At 44.6% G+C, this 22912-nt stretch overlaps 1 protein-coding gene across 2 annotated transcripts in view; it reads left to right on the plus strand.

The window, feature by feature from the left end:
- Positions 1-2254: 2254 nt before the first annotated feature.
- Positions 2255-22912, plus strand: part of CADM3 (cell adhesion molecule 3) — a 31087-nt gene continuing 10429 nt past the window's right edge. The window contains exons 1-2 of one of the 2 annotated variants that reach the window (XM_079111972.1): positions 2255-2512; positions 20681-20782. In XM_079111972.1, the coding sequence (XP_078968098.1) occupies positions 2431-2512; positions 20681-20782 (184 nt within the window). In that variant the 5' untranslated portion in view covers positions 2255-2430. The remainder of the gene's footprint in view (positions 2513-20680; positions 20783-22912) is intronic. The other variant, XM_079111973.1, reaches the window with a different exon arrangement.

Here is a 22912-nt window from a genome sequence, read left to right on the forward strand (position 1 = left end):
ACAGTAAAGGGCGGGACCCGACCAGCAATAACCAGTGAATTAAGGAGGGACAGGCAGAAGTAGATCACAGAGGAGCAGCAGATGGAAAAGACAACTAATCAGAGGAATCCAGGGCTTAATTCCACATCCTCCACTCTCCATCTCACCCATCTCCACTCTCATCCCCCTCCCCATTACCCTGTCCTCTCTTAAGCCCACTTAGATGATCTCTAAGTTTTCTTCTAGCTCCAAAGACAATATTCTCTATCCATAGAGACCCTTTAACTAGAAAAGCCTGATCCTTTCCTACTGAAGCTGATCCCTTTGATACCCACCGCCTCTCCCACCACCCCACACACACTCCTTCCTCTGTCTGAATGACTAACCTCATGCCAACCTGTTCCCACCTCTGTCAGAAAATCTGATCTTCCCCTTATCTCTCCCCAAGCCCCACTCCTAGCCTCTTTCTCTTGAACCCAGGTCTCTACATCCCTCTACTATACCACCTCCATCTTCATTTCTCAGAGACTCCAATGTGACCCAGAAACCCAGGGAGGCAGAATAGCTTGAAGAAACTGAGTAAGTCCAGTCAGGCAAGTTTATCCTGCAAGAAATAATAATAACTACCTAATCACTCAAGAAATATTGAAGAGGCAGGCAGAAATCTTCCCCAGAAACCATAAACTATAGAAACAGAAAGAGAAAGACAGTGGAGCTGCATCCTGACCATCCAGAGAATATTCTCTCTGTGCTTCTCCATCATTGACAGTCATTTATATAGATTGGACTTTACTGGTTACGAAGTGCTTTCCACATCCTTGTCCTTGAATTCTGGGATGACAGAGGTATTAACTACATCAGAGAAAGTCAAAATACCTTATCTTTAAAAAGAAAATATGATTCAAACATTAAAGATTAGCACAAGGAGGCATAGTGATCAGCCCTGAAAGAACTGAATCAGGAGTTAGAAAACAGGCACTCAAATCCCTCACCTAGGGCCAAAATACTGGCCTCACAGGATTGGAAGACACTGTGATATCATATTGTTCCATATCCTAGCCAGCACCTGCATCTTTTATTAACTCTCAGTGTAACTTTGCATAGGTCAGTTACCTCCTTTGGGTCTCTGTTGTACCAGTATAATTAAGGAGTTAGATTAGATATTTTCTAAGAACTATTAATATACCTGAAATTATTTGATTCCAGGATTCTAAAACTTAAGAAATTTACTCCCAAAAGGTAAGTTTCAACAAAACTAACTCAGACAGATTCTTTTTCTGAGATGTACCAAAACTCTTCTAGAGATCCTCAATCACAAAGAACAGCAAACACCAGGGACTTGGGACTCTTGAGCATGAGCAAGAGCAAACACCCTGTCTCTCTCATTCATCTTGTCTCTGGCCTAGGGAACAAGAGTTGCATTAGTCACAAATGCACTGGTCCTTAAGAGGGTCTGTGGATCAGCCATTCACCCAGGCATCTCACTAACTAAAACTTGAGAAGGAACGATAAGATCTTCTGAAAGATTAAGAAACAAGAAAAAAAAAAAAAAAAATTGAGGACAAGGACTGGGAGTGAAGGGGTATAACAGAATTAAGGGAGAAAATACTGAGTTGGTTTTGTATGCTGCTTGGTTAGATGACAATCTGAGGTGAAATCGTGTTCTTTGGAAGGCAATTTCATTGACTAGGGATTGGGGGAGACATTGGTTCCCATGGCCTGGAAGATTCTTTTCTGAGCTGGGGCCACAAATTGTTGCTGGACACATAAGTAGGAGCTTTTGGGTAAGAAGAACTAGAGATGTTTGTGATTAGGAGAATGGTGATGGTAACTAGTTACCCACTGAGGAGAGTTAACTCTGGGCAAATTATGGATAGGGGGAGCCCGGGATTTGGGGGGATCCCCATTTGCGAAAGGAGAAGGCGGGGCTGGAGGACCTCAGGCTAGTGGGCACGCCCTTGCCCAGGCCTGCAGTGGCCGCTCCCGCCAGCTGGCCCACCGCCCTGCCCTGGCTCCCCTCCCTCCACCCCAAGACTAAGAGGGGTGCGTGCGTGGGGTCCCACTGCTGAGCCAGCTCCCCTCCCTCTGCTCCACACCCGAGCAGGGCTGGCGGAGCTCCCGGGGGAGAAGATGGAAGGCACCATCAATGCGCTGAGGGGGTGTGGGAGGCGGGGGGAATGGGGAATGCGGCAGCCTGGCCCCCCCCGCGACCAGCCCAGCCCCCCGTCACCCCCCCTCCACCTCCAACAGAATGGTTTGCTCCGAGCGCCCTATTTAATCCCCGCGACTGCAGCAGCGCCGGCTCCCTCCCGGTCCCCGCCTCGGCCCCGGGCTTGGAAGCTGCTCGGGGGCGCCCTTTCGGCCAGCGACGTTGTCTGCCCCCTCCCCAGCCCCAGTCCCTGGAGACCCAGGATCGCCAGCGCCCAGCCAGGGAGCCGGCCGGGAAGCGCGATGGGGGCCCCTTCCGCCCTGCCCCTGCTCCTGCTTTTCGCCTGCTGCTGGGCGCCCGGCGGGGCCAACCTCTCCCAGGACGGTGAGTGAGGGAGGGGGCGGCGCCAGGGGAGGTGGGGACTGACCCGAGGAGAGGGTTCGGATTGGGAGTCAGGCCGGGGGAGCCTGTTGGCTTTGTTTGGAACCGGGGGGTTAAAGTCGCCAGCCGCTCTAATACCCTTGTGTCTGTCTCTGAGCATCCCTGTCTCTGAGGACCGTGGGGTGTGCCGGCGTGTGCACCCTCCTGTGTACACCGTCGAGTGGGTGTCTGCGTGTGCGCCCGGGGTTTGAACCTCGGGGTTGATGTCTATTATGAGCAGCCCGGGGTCTGGATGTGTTGATGTCCGTGTGTGTGTCTGGATGTGCGCGTCTGTGTTGGTGTCTGGTTTTGCGTTTCTGTGTCAGTATCTGTGTGTATGTCTGTGTCAGTGTGTGTTGGGGGCGGAGTGAGATTTGTCGCTGTTTCAGTCAGGGCGTGTGTCGGGTGTTTGTGTATGTATGTCTGTAGGGGTTGGGTGACCAGAGCCATCCCCCAAACTGCTGTATGCAAACATTTCTTCTCCCCCGCCTGTCCCCCAACCCGCGGGCGAGCTCCGAGTGGGCAGGGAAGGGGGCCTGGGTGAGGCTGGTGAGGGGGGCGTGGGCAAATAAGGGGGGCTTCTCCTTGGAGCAAAACAACAACACAGGGAGGAGGGGGTCCCAGCTTGGCTGTATCCCTAGCGGTGGCAGAATCTGGGAAAAGAAACCCAGACAGGAGAGGAGGAAGAAGGTGGAGGGGTGGTTGGGGAGAAGGAAGGATCAAGATGTTTGGGGAGGAAGACACATGGAAAATCTAAAGCTTTCCTGGACTGAACATTGATTTTCCCAAATTTGGGGTGGGGTAGCGTACCTCGCCCCTTTACCCAAGTCTACAACTCAAACCTTCTTTGGTTTGTAATGGTAGAGGGATTAAGGAAGGGAGTCGGGGGAGAAAAGAGGCGGGGCCAGGGGTGAGGGGACTTGGGGAAGAGCCCCTCCCGCCCAGGGCCAGGCTATGTAGGTCAGCGCTGTGGGGGCACCTCAGCCTTCTTAAAGGCTGCTGATGGTTAATGGGGTGGCATGGGGGCACTTTATAGGGAGAGCAGGAAGGGAGCCTCAGCTCAGAGCTTCAAGTCCCCAGAGGAGGGAGGGCGGGCTGTGAAGGGACTACAGGAATGTATCCTCCTCCACTCTCCCTCAGCCTCAGTCAGAGGTGGGCTGGTGGGGGAGGGGGAAGAGGGAACAGGACCTCTGCGGAGCAAAGGGAAGTGAGACGAGCTAGGGGGAGGGTGGCAGCTATGCCCGGCCAGATGCCAACGAAAAACAGAAGAACCGCAGGGGAGGAGAAAAGGGGAGGCGGCTCCTGGGCGATGGACCCAGTGGCCAGCAGGGATGGGCACAGGGCGGGGCGGGGTGGAGAGGGGAGGGATTGAAACTGGGAAGGATGATGTAGAGAATTTCATCGGAGGAAAACAGGCGAAGAGCCAGGGTGCTGGAAGAATTATAGCTCCACCTTGCCTGACCTCCTCCCCCAGTCCTGTCTCCATCGTGGTGAAAGTGATTCCCCTGGTGTAGGGACCCTGGGGATCCCCTGCCTACAGTAGACTGGCTGACTTCTTCCACCCTCTACTCATCAGACTCCGCAAGTGGAGTTCCTGCCCAGTCACCACAGAGACAGAAGCCCCACCTCTCCCCTACATGGAATCCCCTTCTCCAGAGAACTGTTCAGATGACCCTATTCACAGAGGAGGTGAGCAGGGTCATGGAGAAGAGCAGGATAAGTGCAAGGCAAAGAGAGGCTGCTTGACTGTGTGTGCCTCAATAATGACCGTCCTACTGGGCCTTGACTTTCAGCTGCAGCCCCTGGCTTTCCCTTCCTGCTTTCTGAACTAAAGGGGGCAAGTTCACCCAAACTGTTTGGCAGTGGGAACTGATGGTGCCAGGCTGGGTCCTGAAAAGATGTCCTCCCAAAAGCCTCAAACTCTTCTACTCCAGGGTATATGGAGTTAGAGACTAGAGTAACTCTGTGTACTAGACAAGTCTTCCTTCACCAACTGCACAATTCTTTCCTGGTACTCAAATTGGGAGCCCAGCCCCTACTCAGGCTTAAAGTTGAGAGAAAGAAATGCTCGATTCTCATATTTAGAAATAAGTCTCAGAGCAGTGGCTTGAGAAAAAGAGAGGAAGGCAGAAACTTCTGAATGGGGAATTTCAAGAGAAGAGGTGGGAGGTAGGGAGATGAGAGATAAGGTCCCTTTCCAAAGAAAAGTCACGTTGTGCAAGGTTTTGCTTGTAGAGCATCATGTCTGCAGAAAGTAGGCATCTGTCTAGGGTGCAGTATTTCAGGATATACTGATGTATGAGACATAACCACAAGATCTTCTATCTTAAAGTAATTCTGCCCCTGAGGTACTGGATCTAAGAAGGCCAGCTCTGATGGTGGGAGGTAGGTGCATGGATTTATTGCTCACAGATAGCAGTCCTGAAGGTCACTCTGACCAGTATCATGTAGGAGGTGTATCTCATACCTCTAAGTTGTCCTGGAGCCCCTGGGCATGGAATAAGGTAGTACATATCTTGATAGACAATGTTTGACCCAAACTAGGAGAGATATGGTTATGAAGGTTTAAGGATAAAATGTCCTAATATGATAATGCTTGAATGGTCAAGGGTGTTGTGGGAGGGTGGCTATTTCCATTTAGAATAAGGAAAACAAAATTCATGTACTGCTGGGATATAAATTCCTTAAGCTTCATAAGGTGAAAGAGGGATTAAAGGTCTGGAAAAAGGCAAGGAACTGATATCTGAACCTGGCCATTTAGTGCTCTGGCTAAACACTTAGGATTTTGCTACCTGTCCTTTCTTCTTATATTTCTCCACTAGTATTGGCAGAAGTTGGTAACTCCAAGTTTGAGGGATGTAAGGCCTATAAACTAATTGTACCCTGTGGTCATCCCTGGTGCTCAGCTTGACATTTAACTCCTTTGAATTCTTCCTTCCCCAGTATTTTCAGCACTCTGATTTGACCTAGTGTAGAGACAGATGGATGGAAGGCCTTGTTTTGTTTCAGATCAGGATACAGCAATTTAACCTTGTGTTTCACTGTCCCATATATGAATATCTTTTCCTTCCCAATGACCTTCTGTCCACTGCCATCTATTCTCTAGCCCCCTGGCCAGCTGCCCAGTGTGAAGATCATGCCCAACGTGCTAGAGAAGTCCAGCAGGCATTCACTCCACTGCTGCCCACGGATCTGCTTGGCAGACCTACTCCTTCCAGTTTCTGGTCTAGTTGCAGTGGTAATTCTTCTGTTTCTGCTCCTGTTCTCTTCCCAGTGGCAGCTATTAGAAAGGATATGCACTCCCTTAAGACACACATCTTCTGGCACAGGAAAGTTGAGACCATCACAGAGAAATTAGTAGAGTACAGTTTAGTTACTTGCTTGAAGAACCAGTCTGTCTGATGTGGTGCCCAATCTATGGAATGTCAACTACCTCCCCATCAGTTATGCCAAATGTTGTGTCCTCGACTCTCCTTGGGTCTGACTGCATGGTTGGTTTTAGTAGTTTCCTCTAGGGCAGTGGTTATTTCAGTGAAACCCCTTTTCGAACAAGCAAAACAGATCAAAGGAGAACTATTCTTGTTGAAATAGAGAAGTAAGACCTGTAGCCCTTGCTCTCTTCTTCTTGGCTTCCTGCCCTCCTAAAATTCTCAAGACACAACCTGGGTTCTACTATTCAATTCAAAATCCTCTGCCTGAGGCTGAGAGTAGGAGCCAGTTCAGACCCTTCGGCTTTCTCCCTTTCCTCTCCCAACTGTGGAAGAAAGGAGGTCCAGATCTAATTTCAAGAGTGTCTTGTTTGGGATATTCAGTATTCACTTAGAGAGGGTGACTCATAGTTCTGCAGCCATAAAATTCCACAGATGGCATCTTTTTGGTGTTCTGGTCACTTTGAAACAGAAGACTGTAGTCGTGCCATTGCTCCATAAATCTTTATAGATTTTTATTTTGGTACTCCTTGCTGTCACTATACTTTCTGTAGAATGGGATCAAAAGCTGCTTTTCCTTAAATCACCTGCTAGGAAAACTATCTTCACAATTATCACCAGAGAAATAAAACCCTGGTGCTGTGCCTTGTCACATTCTTCATTATGTCTTATTCCAGTGGCACTATCTACTAGCTCAACAATCCCCTTTTTGTTACTTAATTCTCAGTAAGTGGAACCTTATCTAAGGATGGTAATCTAGGTTCCAGATTCTCTTTGAAAGCAAGCTGTGGACTGAACCAGCTCCTTACTGACAACTGAATGAAAAATCCAGGGCATTAGAAACATTGGGTAATTATATCTTCTTTTATTTTTCATGTTGGAATTTAATATTTCCTGTTTGACCATTGGTTATAGGCCAGGATACTGGAACATTTTGTTTCCTGTATGGGGTCATATCCTAGAGGTCCACCCATAAGCTCTGAGAATAGCAATCCCCAAGGGAATGCTCATAAGAGCTCTCCCATCAAAAAAACCAAACCCATCCAAAAAAGCAAACCAAAACCAAAAAAGCAAACCCATCAAAAAGAAAGCCTAGAGAAGCAAGCCATTAGGAAAAGATTCAGGTCTTTAAAAGTTCAGTCAGATTAATAATAAATATCCATGTCATTGTAAAGCAAAGAAGAATAACTCTCCAGGCCCATAGACTTGTCTCTGCCTCTAAGATCATCAGTAGTGGTGATTCCTTACAAGGTCAGACCAGCTGATACTCAGGGCTCATAACTATGCAAGTAAAAATCCAATCCAATTTTATTATACATAACAAAGAAGCCCATCCCTTCTAGTAATGAGAAGCCAAACTCTCAAGAGTCGTGACCATATGAAGCTACTGAGTTTCACAAAATAGAAGCTCAGTAAAGCTGCATATTCCTCACTGAAGCAGCAACTATTGAAGAAAGAAACACTATTCCTTTAACAAAATTTCCCTTAATGCTGAAAGTGACCAAATTTCCCAAATAACATGGAGGTCTGTAAGTCCTGAGGACAATACCCTTCTTAAGAGGCATGATCCCATACCTCTTCTCCATGCATATCAAGTCTGGGCTATTTATAGCAGTTTGGGGTGCCAGGGCATTCTTATAACATCTCATAACCTCCCAATGAAAATACACATTTTTGGCTTCCTCATATCCTAGTTCTCTGATGAGGGCACAGGCTCTCTGGACTGTGCTCCTTCATTAGAAGATAAGCCAAACTTTATTCATTATAAGTTCTTGTAAATTAAAACCCCCACTATCATTACTAATACCTAGGTATTTGACATAATTGTAGAGTTGATATGTGTTCATAAACTAAGTCTGGTGGTATTTCTCACATTTTAGTACAATCTCTTGTACTAAATATAGTACAAGAGTATAACTCTCTTGTAGTTAATATAGTTAATATACAATCTCTTGGATATATATCTGGCAGGTTCAAATAGAGTATTTCGGGAGGCCTTTGAGAACAAGCAGTGGTGTAGCATGATCCCCACAGAATCCCTGATGTCTGTTCAAGGTCTGCGTGCATGACAGCTAGCTGCCCTAACCTATGATCCCAGTTCCTCTGTTCTCTGTGGAACAAACTACCTGTGCTTTGAGCTCTCCACGGTGCTAGCCACTGACAGTGACACTTCAGGCTCTTCTTGTTGCTCTCCATGGTCCTGCTCTACCTCCAAGCTTCATAATCTCTTTACTCTCCACAGTGCAGCCCTTAGAACAGGGCTAGAATCTCCCTCTCACCCGGACCACAGACACACTCATGATCTTGACTGTGGTCCCTGAGCTGCTCCAAGGGGAAAAAACCCTGAGATACAGATCTGGTGAGTTCTTGTGACCATTTGATCACACCTGATCTTAGTTGAGGTTGCTGAGCTGCTCGAAGGGGAACCAGACCCTGAGATAAAGATCTAGTGAGTCCTTATGACCATTTAATCAACTGTAGGAGGCTATAAAAGAGCATGTAGTTCTCATGTTTAAAAAAGTGTATTTTGATTTGAGATGTTCAGGAAACAGGTCAATAATGACCTCAGATGGCCTCCAAACAACTAGATATTTTACTATATCTGGACTCATAGATTAAAAACAGAACTACAGCCATGTTTTATATTGAAACAGTATTTCTCATACATGATAAGCATATATGCACCACAGATGTGGAATGTAAAATGAGTCCTACTGGGTTCATAAGCATGCACCTCTCACCAGCACTCTGAGCCTGACAATCACACTGTGTTCTGACATGGTGCTTATTTTCCCTTTTCCCTCAACCTTAGCAAATGCAAAGACAATATGTAATAATAGGTTTTCAGAATAGATAATAGAGGAATCCAATATATGAGAGGCACAGAAAACAAATATCAAAACCCTGACTCACTTCCCCCACTTTTACAACCATCCGGCATAGAACTAAATAGCCTTAAGTATTCCATCCCAAAGTCTAGGTCTTTGGTGGTATCTCAGTTGACACATTTTCTTTCTTTTTTTCTTTTTGGTACTGGGGATTGGACCCAGGGGCACTTAACCACTGAGCCACATCCCCAACCTGGTTTTGTTTGTATGTTTGTTTGTCTTTGAGACAGGGTCTTGCTAAGTTGCTTAGGGCCTCTCTAAGTTACTGAGTCTGGCTTTGAACATGTGATCCTCCTGCCTCAGTCTCCCTAGCCACGAGATTACAGGCATGCACCACCACACCCAGCTTTCAGTAGACACATCTTTAAACTGGACTTTGTTACTCTCTGAGAGCATCTGCCAGTAAGCCAATGACGTAACGTATGGCAAGGAGCCGAGAATGCTCAGCCCCTGTGAGTCTTAGACCAGCCAGTCTTTTCCCCACATCACATCAGAATTCTACAAGCTACTCCTTCCCTAAATGCTAACTGACCCATATCAATTTCTGCATGGTAGTTAATATAGTAGTTATACTGAAGAATGACCTACAGCAAAGTCTAGGTAAGGGAGCAGGCTTCCAGAATAAATTTCTAGGCCCCTGCTTTCTTTCCTCATTTGAAACAAGGAGAAGTTCCAGTCCTCAAGGACAGGTAATGGGAGTGATTTATCTCTATGAGTAAGCCTTCAGGAAGACAGAATTGGGGTTACAGTAACAGCTGGAGTATCTGGCATCTACTCATCTCCCTAAGACCCAGTTCTCACAAAGAACAGACATGTTTCAGGAAAGACTTGAATGTAGGGAGTTCAACATATTTTTCAATGTGTACATCATCCCACTGTGTGAACTCTTATCTCTGGGATTCTTTAACCCTCTCATCTCTCTTTCTCTCTTTCTGTCTCCTGGGGGTCTACAAGAGAATAAGAAGAAGCTAAATAATATTTAAAAGAATTAAAATGTCATATGCTCTAAGGATTTATTTTCCCTTGCCCCAGCTAGACTTATACTAATTGTGTATTGATTGCTAATTATAAGCACCTTTAGCTCATTTACTTCCAGTTCAGGGTCAAGAAGATCAGGTGCATCACCTTGCCCTAGGGAAAAGAAAAAAGAAAAAGAAATGAAGGCTGATGCCATTCATCTCTAGGTCATTACTTGTCTCTCCCCTTTTCTTCATATACTCCCAAATATTGGCAAGGAGAACAGTGCTTCCAATATTGGATTTCACTGGGAATATGCAGTTTCTTGTTTCACATGTTTATTTTTCATCTTCTATGCCCTGGATCTTTGCTTCCAATTCTGATTCTAGAATTCCAGCCAAAGCCTCAGACAGGGTGAAAAGCTCCTGAAGGTGAACTAGTTTATTGAGTCTCTGACTTAAGTACCTGATACTTCTTGGAAACCCAGCAAGACTCTAATAAGTACATCAATGACAGGTAGCTTGGGATCTATCATCGTGCTCAGTCCTGAAAGAGCCTGAGGCCAAGTTCTTCCGTTATTATAAAATGAGGGGCCAGTTTTACCATCTGCTCCTAACCATTTGTCACCCAGCAAATGCAAAAATTTACAGTGGGACAGTGGCACTCACTAGTTCTTTTATTTCTTAAGAATGAAATCTTTCCAAACATACATTATACGTTTCCTCTTCAATCTCTATCCTATAATCTCACACAAATATAAGAAAAACACCATCACTAAGCCCCTAGGCCTCTCATATTTTCATTTATCCTCAACTGCTGTTTAATGCCAACTCTTTTTTGGTTTCCAAGCCCTGGAGTCCAATGTCAGTGACAGATGGACTGAGCCTCAGCCCTGGGGAGGAGAGGATTTGGCCCTCTCCTGGGGAGTTTGAACAGAAGAAAGAGCCTAAATTCTGCTTTGGGGAGAATCTCTGAGTTTAAGCCATATGGTTTTCTGGAAGTAAGGGGTTCTGATTAATATGGGCATGTGAAAAGGGCTGTGTATCTGGGTCATAATAAAAGCTGTGTGTTTATGTCAGAAAAAGAATTAAAAACGGGGATATGAATAATGAGAATCACAGTGTGTGTGTTGGAGGACACACAAGGAAAGGAAAAGAGTAACCAGGTTGGAGAACACAGGCATCTTAGAGAACAAAAATGAGTGTATATCCACATCAAAGATGAGACACTCAATGAAGGTTTAAGAAGAGCAGAAGATATATTTCTGTCAAAACAGTATTATTTGCCATTTTGGGGATTGTGAGATCTGTAGACTTGGAGGAATGTGTCTGTTTCAGGGAAGAGTTAAATTCCCAGGAAGGCTCAAAGTAAGTCTCATGTGAATGATGTGCCACTCTTTTAAAAATAAAGATTTTTTTTTAAGTGGAAAGAATGAAGGGGAGAGACTAAATCTCAGTTAGGCTTGGGGGAATCAGGGGAACCTGAGTCGTGTGGGTGTGCAAAGCGGAACACATTTTTCTTCATGTAATGCTCCTAACCATTGCCCTGAACCTGTCATCCGCACCCTGACTCTGATCATCCAATGAAGGCAAACAGTAAAAACAAGTCAGGAAAATCAGAACCAGCAGAGATAAATGCTTTCTTGCCTGCCTTCTAACAAATTAAACTTTTTCAAAGCATTGTTATCCCACCACACCAAGCCATCATCCTGAAATATCTACAGCAGAGTATAAAGAGCAAAGGAGAGTGAGATGGAGCCTGTTCAGAACAGGAATCCATTCATGTATTCAAACAGGTACTGAGGCACTGGGAGATGGAGAGTAAGAGCAAGGATGGGAAGCTGGGCTGAGATCTCCCATCCTTGGAGATTCTGTTTTTCACTTCCCCCTGATTATCTGAGATTTCCTGCCCATTCTCACTCCCTATCTATCTTCCCAGACCCTTCAACTGAGTTAAGTGAATCCTACATTTAACTCTGTTATGTTTCTTTTCCCAAGTACTTTCTTAAAATGGGGGAATCCCCCCCCCCCAGTTCTATTACATATGTGTGAAAGCAGCATGGTAAATTCAGAGAAAGGGTATAAAATCCCCCCTCCATTCAGTTTAACAGGATATCTAAGAACTCAGACCAAGTCCAGCCTCTTGACGCTGTTGTATTTGAATGCAGAGCCCAAGTCAGACCCATCCTGATTTCTGAAGTATGTGATCACGGTGGGAAGGAAATGAGGAGATGGGGTAAACAGACACTCCTAAAATGGTTCAAAGCTGTCATCTTCCCAACAAGAGTCAGTACCTGCACAGAACCAGCTCTCCAGAAGTGTTCGCTCAGCCCTCCCTTGTGTTTTGCCCCCTCCCGCCTTCGCAGCCTCTCAGTGCAGAATGCTAGATGCTTCTCTACAACACAGCCCAGTCCTAGAGGGAAGGAGCTGAGCCAAGGAAGGGGTTTTCGGGGGATCGGATCCCCCTCCTCTGCCTCCTGACTGCAGTTCTCCTTGTTAGGACCCCCATTTGGCTGCAGAGGGGCTTGTATTGGTTGGGGGCCAGCCCAGGGCTCCCTCTGGGTGCTAATGCACCGAGAACACTGACTCAATAGCAAATCAAAGCAACAGCTGTCCCCACCTCCTTCCCTGCCACCCACTTGCCAGCCTCTGCTCCTCGGAATCTTAACTAAGTCTCTGAGGGCCCCCCTCAGCCTACCACAAGCCCACTTCTGCCTCCAGATTTTTTTTTTCTCTTTAGCTCAAGAATAGGACATGTTCCTCTGCTTTTTTCTCTCATCTCTTTTAGCCCCTGTCTCCCACTTTAATTTGCATGTCCACCGTGCTCTACAGTGTACATGCCAGTAGATATGTGCACAGGTAAATACACCACATACACCACACACACACAAACACACACACAACCTATCCTCAGACTTACTCTTTTTAGTTCTTAAGGACATGTCAGTAGCTTCTGCCCTTCAGCCTCCTCTTTTTCTGGAACTAGAACATGTCAGTAAGGCCTGTAGTTTGTGAAGATTCCATCTGTTGCATCTTCAGGAACTTCGTTCTCATCTTCTCCAAGCTCCTCCAGCCTACCTCATACTTTAGTAGACTTAGTTTCCTTGAGGTCTGGGGTCCTAGGGTTCTTCACTACCATATAAGGGGAGACGGGGAAGTAGGGAGGGTGGATGTCCCTAAGTGTGAAATCACACTCATCAGTAACATAAGCTTTAAATAAGCTAGTCCACAAGGACGGCTATAAAATGACAACAAGTACAGGAGACTGGGGTATAACCATAGTTCCCACCAACTGCTGGTGTGACCATGCTTGAGCTCCTAAACTTCTCTGAGCCTCTTAGTTCCTCACTTTTAAAATGAGAAGGTTGGACTGGGGATGTGGTTCAGTGGTAGTATGTGCAAAGCCCTGGTTTCAATCCCCAGCACTGCAAAAACCCAAACACACGCACATGCACACATGGGCACACACACTGGAGAGGTTAGGAGTGAATACCACTTAGGATCTTATCAACTCTAAAAGCCTATACTTCTAAAAAATCATAGAGGGAAAACTATTTTAGGCAGAATGGGGTGTAACAGAAAGAGGAAAGAATTATTGAATTTGGGCAATAAAGAGTCAGAAAGGGCATTAGTTTCATCCTCTTTGATACAATCAAAGATCATAAGAATAACCATCTCTGGCCATTAGGAGTCAGTAGAAAATGACCAGATATACGAAATGACTGTAGGGCACTATATATTTTTTAATGACATCTTAAAGTTTGATACTTTTTTCTTAACATTTGGCTATGGAAAATTTTTGAATAACTGGTGGGTTTGGGGGGTTCTTTTGTCTTTTTGTTTTTGTTTTTGTTTTTTTTTTTTTTGTTTTTATATTTGTTTTCGTTTTTTTTTTTTCCAGTACTAGGGAAACCAGAGCTGTATCCCCAGCCATGTATGTATGTGTGTGTATGTATGTGTCTGTGTGTTACATATATATATATATATTATGCGTGTGTGTGTGTGTAAGAATGAAGAGTTAACAGAAAGATGTTTTTCATTTTAACCCCACCCCTCACACCCACCACAGACAACCTAACCAAACTACCCCAATCCCCACTCAATCACACACCATTCCAAATCCAGGAAATAAAAACCTTTCATTTTCAACCTGCAGGGGCTGGAACCAAAAGATTTCTGTAAGATGTGCTGTAAAACCTGTTTGAGCCCAGATTGAGTCCTTCCAAACCCTAAATCTCCTGGATAACCTAATGGTATGAGACCTCTGGGTCTATAAATCCTAGACGTCTGGTCTGAGCTTTACCAAGCTGGGGAGTTAATCGGCATGTTAGAAACTTCCTAGAGTGAAGATTCTGTCCCCTCCCCCATTTGCCACCTATTTCCACTTCTATCTGGCATAACTCCTAGGAGAGCACAGCAAAGCTGGGAGGCAGCAGTGACATGGGGCCCAAGAGGCTCCTTGATAAACAAGGCTCCAGGTGGAGAAACCAGACAGCAACAGAAGTGACAGAGGAAGGAACAAGGAGCAGTGTGGTAGCCTAGTCAGAAAGAGTGGCAGGGAGCAAGGACCACGGAGGCCTAGATCAGGGAGATAGGCACCTGAAGCGTGACTGAGCTCTGAAGTTCTGAAGTGTATGTTAGCTGGAGTGCATCAAAGCTAAGGGAAGGAGATCCTTGAGGACATCCTGCTGCCTGTGGGGCGACAAAGGCTCATCCCTGAGGAGCAACAGAGAAAGAAGGAACATATACCTGAAAGGAGAGGTCCCTGAAGACATCCTGGGCCACCTCTTATGGCCTACCTTCCACCTGATGATGCTGGAATATCACAGATATTAGTGAAAAGCGAATTTAGGGGAGGGCAGGCAAAGTTAGAAAGGAATGGAGGGAAGGAAGAAAGAGAATATTTTGGAACACAGGTCAGCCAAGTCCAAGACTGGTGATTAGATAGTGACTTTAGCAGACTTCAGTAAATGTGATGTAATCATGGCTACACAGAGTAACTATAAGAAATGAAGTGTAAAGACAGTCCTTTGTGATAAAGGTTGTTTTTGTGTGTGTGTTTGTTGGTTGGCTGGTTTGTTTTTTTGTTTTGCGGGGGTTGCTTAAAAGTCCAAATGACTCCCCCAAATCTTGGAGTTATCATCAAATCAGGCTTTCAGATGGAAACTGGTCCGATTTCCTCCAAATGTACAATCAGCCATTCTCTGTCCAAGAAAGAAAGCTGTGGCATAAAGAAAAGCCCCAGCGGTCAAGTTGGAAGTCTGATTTTGCCGTGGCCATTCCCTTCTGTGTGCAACCCAAATATACATAAGAATTCACTAAGATGCTAGAGTGGGGGAGAAATTAGGAGTGGGATCTTCTGGTCAAGGAGCCTAGCAGTGAACTTCCTAATGGTGGATACACCCTTCTAAAAGTGGGTTCCTTCAGTATTCTGGGCCACAGCCCCCAATATGTTTTTGCCTTGGAGATAACACTCCTCCACCCACCTGTCATGGTAGTCGTGAGGAATAACAAGTAGGCTGGGAGGAGTAGTATTTTTAACTCTGGAGCTAGAGAAATGCTGAGTCATCACCATCATCATCCTCATCACCATCCACTCCCACTCAGGTTTTCTCTGCCCTCAGGGAAGTGGGGTTCTGGACCCAAGCACTGGTAAGACCATCAGCAATTATGCAGGATGGCTCTTGCCCCCTTGTCCTGCCATCCCAAATTGTGCACCCTGTTTACAGCCCTATGGCCAATGCACTGTAGCTCCCAAAACAGGGCAGGAAAGATATATAAACCAAGCAATCAAGGATATTATACTGGCAGACTATCATAGACTTCCCTCCTAGAGTCACTTAAATTGCAGACATAATACATTTTTATTCATTTGAGTCACTCATTTATTTATTCAATAAATATTTATTGAGCACTTACTATGTGTGAGGTCCTATGCTTACAGTGAAAAGCTGAATCATAGGTGTCACTGTATGCTTTAGAGAGGCACATTAGTGAGTCTCCAGTTCCCACCTCTGCTACTCTTAATATGAACAATCAATCAGAAAAAAATCAGTGGGCAAAAGAGCTACTTTGTCCTTTAAAATGTTGAGAATCCTAAACATATCAGAACCCATGGGTAAACAGGAAAAGAATCAAGGAAGCCCCAAAGCCATCGAAGGCAAACAAGAAGATAATCTTTTAGTTTTTAGCCTAAATGCTAGATTGCTACGACAACATGAGAAGATTTTTTTAGTTTTAATTAAACATGTCTGGTGGTTGATTAACTAAAGCCCCACATTGTGAGGCACTCAGGAGCTCAGAAGTATAAGAAATAGGACCAAACGTATAGATGAACAATCAGAAATCCAGTTGAAAATGTAATTCAGTGGGCATCAATCATAGTATCACCACCAGCAGAAGTAGTCCTTTCTAACTTGCTACACTGTTCTTATCATACTGAGGTGAGCATCATGAATACTGTTTAGGGGAGTCATTCTTGGAAGGCAGTACAAGAAGGGATTTTAGTGAAAAGATGCAGAAAGCCTGGGCTTTGTGGTTAAAGAGGACTAAGTTCCAAGTCTGTCCCATCCTAACACTTATTAGATGGATTATATGGACAAGTTCCTTAACTGAGCTCAAACATGTGCACATAATAATACTTCTTAAAAGCATGTATGCTAGTACATGCCTCTGATCCCAGCTACTTGGGAAGCAGAGGCAGAAGGATTGCAAGTTCGAGGCCAGTCTGGGCAACTTAGTGAGACCATGTCTCAAAATAAAAACTAAAGAAGACTGGGGATGTATGTAGCACAGTTGTAACTCACCCCTGGATTCAATTCCTAGTACCACACACACATCAAAAAAATAATGTCTGGAATAATGCATATAAAGTACCTTATTGGAATCTTGACATACAGAAAGTACTGATAAATATCAAGTCCCTCAGTCTTGTGGATTTCTAGAGCTTCTATTTCTAGGAGGTCTACCCTATCCTTGGCCTGTTACTTCCAATTCTGTTGGGTTTGGGCAGATTTTGAGCCTAGGTCTCATAATAGAAGATGTTCAGCATCTGATTCATTTAATAATTAAATATTTATTGAGCACCTGCTATGTGCAATATGCTGTATGTATGGGGCCAGTATCGGATACAAAGATGAATCAGATATCAACCCTGCTTATGGATCTCTTTAATTTAGGAGGGAAGCTAAATGCGCAGCAAAAAGTGAAAAATGATTCATCATTTAAGACAAGCAGATAAAATGGTGTAACCCAGAGAAATGTGACATTATTCTCATATGCAACCAACAGGGACAACTTCTTGAAAGAGGTGCTTACAAATAGTAGGCTTTAAGGAGAGACAGAGTTTAGACATGTGAAGATGAGTGCAGAGCATTATCAACCAAGTTATTACTGAAAGGGGAATGAATACAGGTGAGCAAATGAAATTCTAAATAGCTCATATATCTGGAATATGGGATGAGTTTAGTGGAGAAAAAGACAAAATTGAAAGGCAGCTGGCCTCAGACTGTAAAGAATCTTGAAGGCCAGCTTAACAAATCTGATATTATCTGTAGATGAGGGAGAGTCAGTGGAGGTTTCTAAGGATATATAATGTGACCAATATGACTGAAGGTAAGGCTCCTGCTTTTAACCAGTCTTTTCATTCATCCATTACTCTACTCAAACAGCAAGAGCCTTCCTTGAGTAATGACTGGTGGTCTTGAATGTCTGACCTATGTGGCAGAAGCTCCTTCCAAGGTCCTTGAGTAAAATTCTTACTAATTCCACTTTAAAGTCCATTGCTCCCTTTCAGAACTCTCCTGGTTTCCCTTCCCTTTCCAGACCATTCTTTGAGGGAAATTATGATGATGTCATAAATTATTTGTAAAATCTGAAACCAAAGAAGATGCAAGCCTTTCATAAACCAGCTTTTAATTTCTGCTACTTATCCATGCTTCTGTTGATGGTATTATAATCACTCAACACTCCCAGGGGAGTGGCCATTCAGAATTTATCACTACAGGTCTACTATATTATAAAAACAGCAAGGAAGCTTTCAGACACAAAAACAGACAACTCTCAAGAGGAGGCATGAGATCATAAGTACCTTTCAGTACTAGAGAGAGAAATGTCACCCCTAGGGGGTCAAAAAAAAAAAAAATCCCAGCCATCTCTTGAACAATTCCTTAAAACAGGTGAGTTTTCTACAAACCTACAGAGGCAACATATCATGAATATCTCAAATACACCATTTATTGGAGGTATTTGCTACCAGTTCCCTCATCTGGACAATTCAGTTTGGTTTGACATATATCACCATTTCACTTATTCTTCCTATGCAGAAGAAACCAATGACAGCAAAATGCAGGAGGAGGGGAGGGATGAAAGAAATATAAGCAAGGAGAAATGCAACTAAGGAGAATGCTGAAAAAAGCACAAATGAAAGAAGCAGCAGAAGAGTGAAGACTGCAGACTTGATGTAGGACAGAGTACATGCTCTGCCTGATTAACAGTATACCTAGCACAAGACCAAGTGTAGCTGAATGAATTACCAAAGCCAATTAAATGTACTGGCAGCCCACTATGGGCTAAGTACTAAAGATACAAAGGTGAAAAAGGTGAGGCTCCTGCTCTTAACCAGCTCAAACTTTAGGCGAGGAGACTGGTAACTAAATAAGTAAATCGCAATGCAATGTGCTGAAACAGGAGTTGTTCAAAAAGCATTTGGGGGGAGGGCCACCAGAGAAAGGATTCATAAGAGGTATGCTACTTGGGTGGCTTTAGGTAAGTCATTAATCCTCTCTGGACTTCATCTTAAAAATGGCCACCTATCTCTAGAATTGTTTTAAGATTAACTGAATCCATGGTTGAATGTCCACTCTGCAAACTGAAAGTTCTGTAAGATGGCTATTTCCTCTCTTCATTTGAGCAAGCACACTATTTGGTGCTGACTTTCTGCACTAGGTACCAATACTGTGGGACTGAGCATAGACAACCACCTCCCCAGGCACCCCATGTCCCTCCACCATTCCATACCTTTGTACAACCCATTTGATTTTTCTACTGTGCGTTGGTACAGCACACCCAGACACACAACCTGGAAAATAATAGGAAACACTCACCAATTAGAAGTTTCCTCCATTCTTGATGTCCAGAGAAAAAAGCATGCAAGGGCTGGGCACCCAGGGACTGCCTCTCTGTGGGATTTGACAGCCCTGGACCTTTCTCTGTCCCCTTTTCCTTCTTTCATCCTCACCGATCTGGCCTCTCTGGACGGCAGCTCTCATCCCCCTCCCCTGTCTACTTCTGGCTACTTGTTACCTGCTAACAGAGTTAAGCCTGTAAGCAGGCTTCTCTGCTTTACTCTCTCTCCCCATTTGGGAAGAACAGAGCAATTTCTCAAATTTCCTGGGAGATGTCCGGGAGAAACAGAGGAAAGGGGAGCTGCCTCCACGGAGGCCAGTGAACCTCTAAAGCTCTCTCAGAGCCCTTTCTGATGCAAGAATCTCTGGTACTCACCCTTCCTTCCCGACTCCTACCCGCTTCCCTTATCCCTTCTCCCTCTTTTTCTTCCTCTCTCCTTTCCTCTCCTTCCCCTCGCGTTCTCCACTACCCCTTGTCCTCCCTCTCTCCTCTTTCCCTTTTCTTCTGATTCAACAATTCTCTCCCTGGTCCCGGTCCTCTTTCTTTCCCGTGAACCCAAAGCCCCACTTCTTACATTAGTCTCGACCCATCCACCTGCCCTGCTTAGGTCCCAGCGCCCCTTTCTCGTCCTTTCTGCCCGACCCCCACTTCCTCGCCCCCAGCCGCCTGTCCCCCGCAGGCTCAGCAGCGCGCAGGGACCACTGGTGAAGTTCTCCGGGGGACTGCTGGGCCCGGGACGAGTAGCAGCCCCAGGCAGTGCTCAGCAGCCAATGACCTCACTGAGTTTTAGGCACGTGATTGGCTACTTCGTGGCTCTTGGGCGGGAGATCCTGAAAAGATTTCGCGGGGCCAGTTTCTTTGTCCCTCTGCCTTTTTAGCTTGAGTTGGAGAATCAGGCCCTTGACACTACTGTACTTGACAGAAAGGTTTAGGAACTAACAATTAGGAAGAAGAGGGTGACTCAGGCCCGGGATGAAGAAGAAAGGAGTTTTATCGTACCTGAGCAAGGAGCATAGTCAGTGAGAGAGAGGGACTGAAGGTCCAAACGGAAACCTTAATCTGAGCACTCCACGGAAGGTAACAATCTGGGAAGGTTGTCGGGGGTTTTGAACCCTGACCTTGCACTCTTCGATAATGAGTCTCACTTTGAAACAAATAGAGCTTTGTATTTGGAATCAGATGTTTAATCTCTACTCTTTGTTCTATTTGTATGACCTTAGGCAAATCATTTGTTCTGCTTCCAAGATAGGAATAATGCCAGCGCACTTGTTTTACAGATTTAGTAAAAGGATTAATTGTGAAAATATTTTCTAATTATTAAACCTGTAGTTATTTTGGTAGATAATATGGTGTAGCAGAAGGAATTCTGGATAAGGAATGAAAAATCTCTGGTTATCATGTTTCTGTAGTGCCCTCCACCAATCCACTTAGAGTCCTATGGGCTTCACTGTCCTTATCTGTGAAATGGGAGAAATGGATGGACCCAATGATCCCTAAGTTCTCTTTGTCTCTAACATGTACTAAACATAGCATCCTCCTTTAATTTACCCCATCAAAGGAGAAATCACTTCCTTTTTTCAGGACTCTAGTTAATGTCTCTCCTTTCTCTTAGGTATCCTGATGAACCTACTTTCCATAGGGGCCTAGCTTCTCCCGCACCCCCACAATGAAAGTGTAGACCCAAACTGTAGCAGTATATGCAGGGCTCATCCTTGATGGAGATTCTCTCCCCAGGCTACTGGCAGGAGCAGGATTTGGAGCTGGGAACTCTGGCTCCACTCGACGAGCCCATCAGCTCCACAGTCTGGAGCAGCCCTGACATGCTGGCCAGTCAAGGTGAGAATCCAGGCCTCTCATCTCAATGTCCCTCGGATCCCTCACTCATCCTCACATCATCTGCCACTCATCTTGCCTGCACACCATGTCCTCACCCCCCTCATTACCACACAACTTTTTCTCCTTCCCATTTGACATTTAGTTGTTAGTTCTGCACCACCAATTTCACTTATATCTACTCCTTCTTCCTCACTCCAGTACAAAGACCTCTGTACCCCTACACCTCTTTCCAAAAATAAAATGATTCCAGAGAAATAGGTTACTCAGAATAGAGGTGCTGGAAAGATCCAATCAAGGATGATCAAAAGGAGCCAGAGACAAAGGGATTACTAGCTAAAAATTGTTCTATGGCTATGGTAAATCAAAGGTTTCCCAAACCTTTCACTGAGAGATTTTAAGAATATATCACTTTCAAATTTACTCAGCCAGCTCAGTCACTGGCAAGCTAATCTCAAAATCATAGTTTTAATTCTCAAGTTAGATAATTACTTTGAGAAGCATTCCAACTAAAAGAGCACCACACTGAGAGACGGAGTTCTAGTCCTATCTAGAATTAAAATGACCTTAGAAAGTCATTTCACCTCCATTGCCTCACTGCCTAAAAAGTGAAGTAATTAGATTTCATAGATTCCATGATTCTTAAAGTCTTCCTCATTGTTGTTCTTTTGTTTTAACCATTCTAAACAGTAAAACTAACCACCAGGCTTTGTATTATGATTTGGAAACAGCCACCCTGAATGGTGGATGCTTGGTATCAACTCCAGCACACACACCTTCACTGCTCAGGACCTCCTCTCTGACAGGGGCACTTAGTTTATGTTTCTTGGAAGAGGAGGTTCTGGTGACTAAGAGAGGAAGGACTGGGGATGGGGAAGGTCAGTGGCAAAGGGAGAGTGCAATTGTTTTTAAAGTGCTTAACAGAGGAATATAGGAAGTAAGTTTCTTGGTTTCCAATCCAGACAGGAACAATGCTGATTGAGTAATTTAATGCCATAGAGCATATTTTGTAGCATTTCAGAATCAGAGCTGGAAGGTGTTTATTTTAGATTAGTTCTATGAAGGTCAGTGTGGTTGGGTCATAGAAAGTCATTCTGGAGATGAGGGAATCAATACTAGGAATCAGAATCCATACTGTGGGGGACATGGAAAAATATTGGGTAGAGGAAGCATGTGTTGTAATCTCAGGGGCTCCCAGCTAAGCCCGACTCCAAGGCACATTTGGGGTTAAATGGCTCATCCATAAGATTACTCATTAGTTCTTTTTTGTTTCATTTTTTAAACTTAGCTCAGGACAGAGAGATTAGAAAATGTGCTTTCATCATATTGAAAAGAAAACTTCAAGTTTGTTTTTGTTTGTTTTTTGTTTTCGTTTTTTTACAGGGGGTCAAACTCAGCAGCACTTTACCACTGAGCCTTTATTTTTATTTTTTATTTTGAGACAGGGTCTCACTAAGTTGCCCAGGCTGACCTGGAACTTGTGATCCTCATGCCTCAGCCTCCTGGGTCTCTGGGATCACAGGCATGTACCACCATGCCCTGTAATTACTTAGTCCTTCAACTCTATAAAATGATACCAGGATGGTAGTTTGGGTTTGTATGTTGGGAGGTGGGAAGTACTTCTATTAAAGGAAATGTGTTAAGGGACTTGTTGGAAGAAAATTTTTGTTAGAAATATTGAAAAATATGTCAAAATGTGTCAGTCTTTATTTTTTATATTTTGTTTGTTTGTTTTGCAGTTTTATTAGCTGTTACATAAATGAATGTACAACCCGAGGACTAGTTTGGCCTCTTCCCTGTTTTAGTTTTGGGATTATGAGTCACAGCTGCTTCTCCTGTTTTTGCTCTTACATGTAGGTGGTGGCAGGGAGGCAAAACGTAGGATGACAGACATGTATGTATGGTCTCAAAGATGAATGGTAGAACCTGTCAGAGAGACACGTGTGCCATGTAGAATGTGCAGATTCGGGGTACCCTTATTCCTCTCAATGTTTATGGCCCTGTCAATTCATTCAGAAAACACTCAGCGAGTGACTGTTTTTTGATGTATTCAAATGAAGAGAAAATAGGATTTATCTCCCCTCCACCACCACCGTCACCTCTCTTCCTTCCCTTATGAAGTCTTAAAAGAGT

Source organism: Sciurus vulgaris (genome assembly GCF_902686455.1).
Source record: "Sciurus vulgaris genome assembly, chromosome: 1".
In the NCBI taxonomy this organism is placed as follows: domain Eukaryota; kingdom Metazoa; phylum Chordata; class Mammalia; order Rodentia; family Sciuridae; genus Sciurus; species Sciurus vulgaris.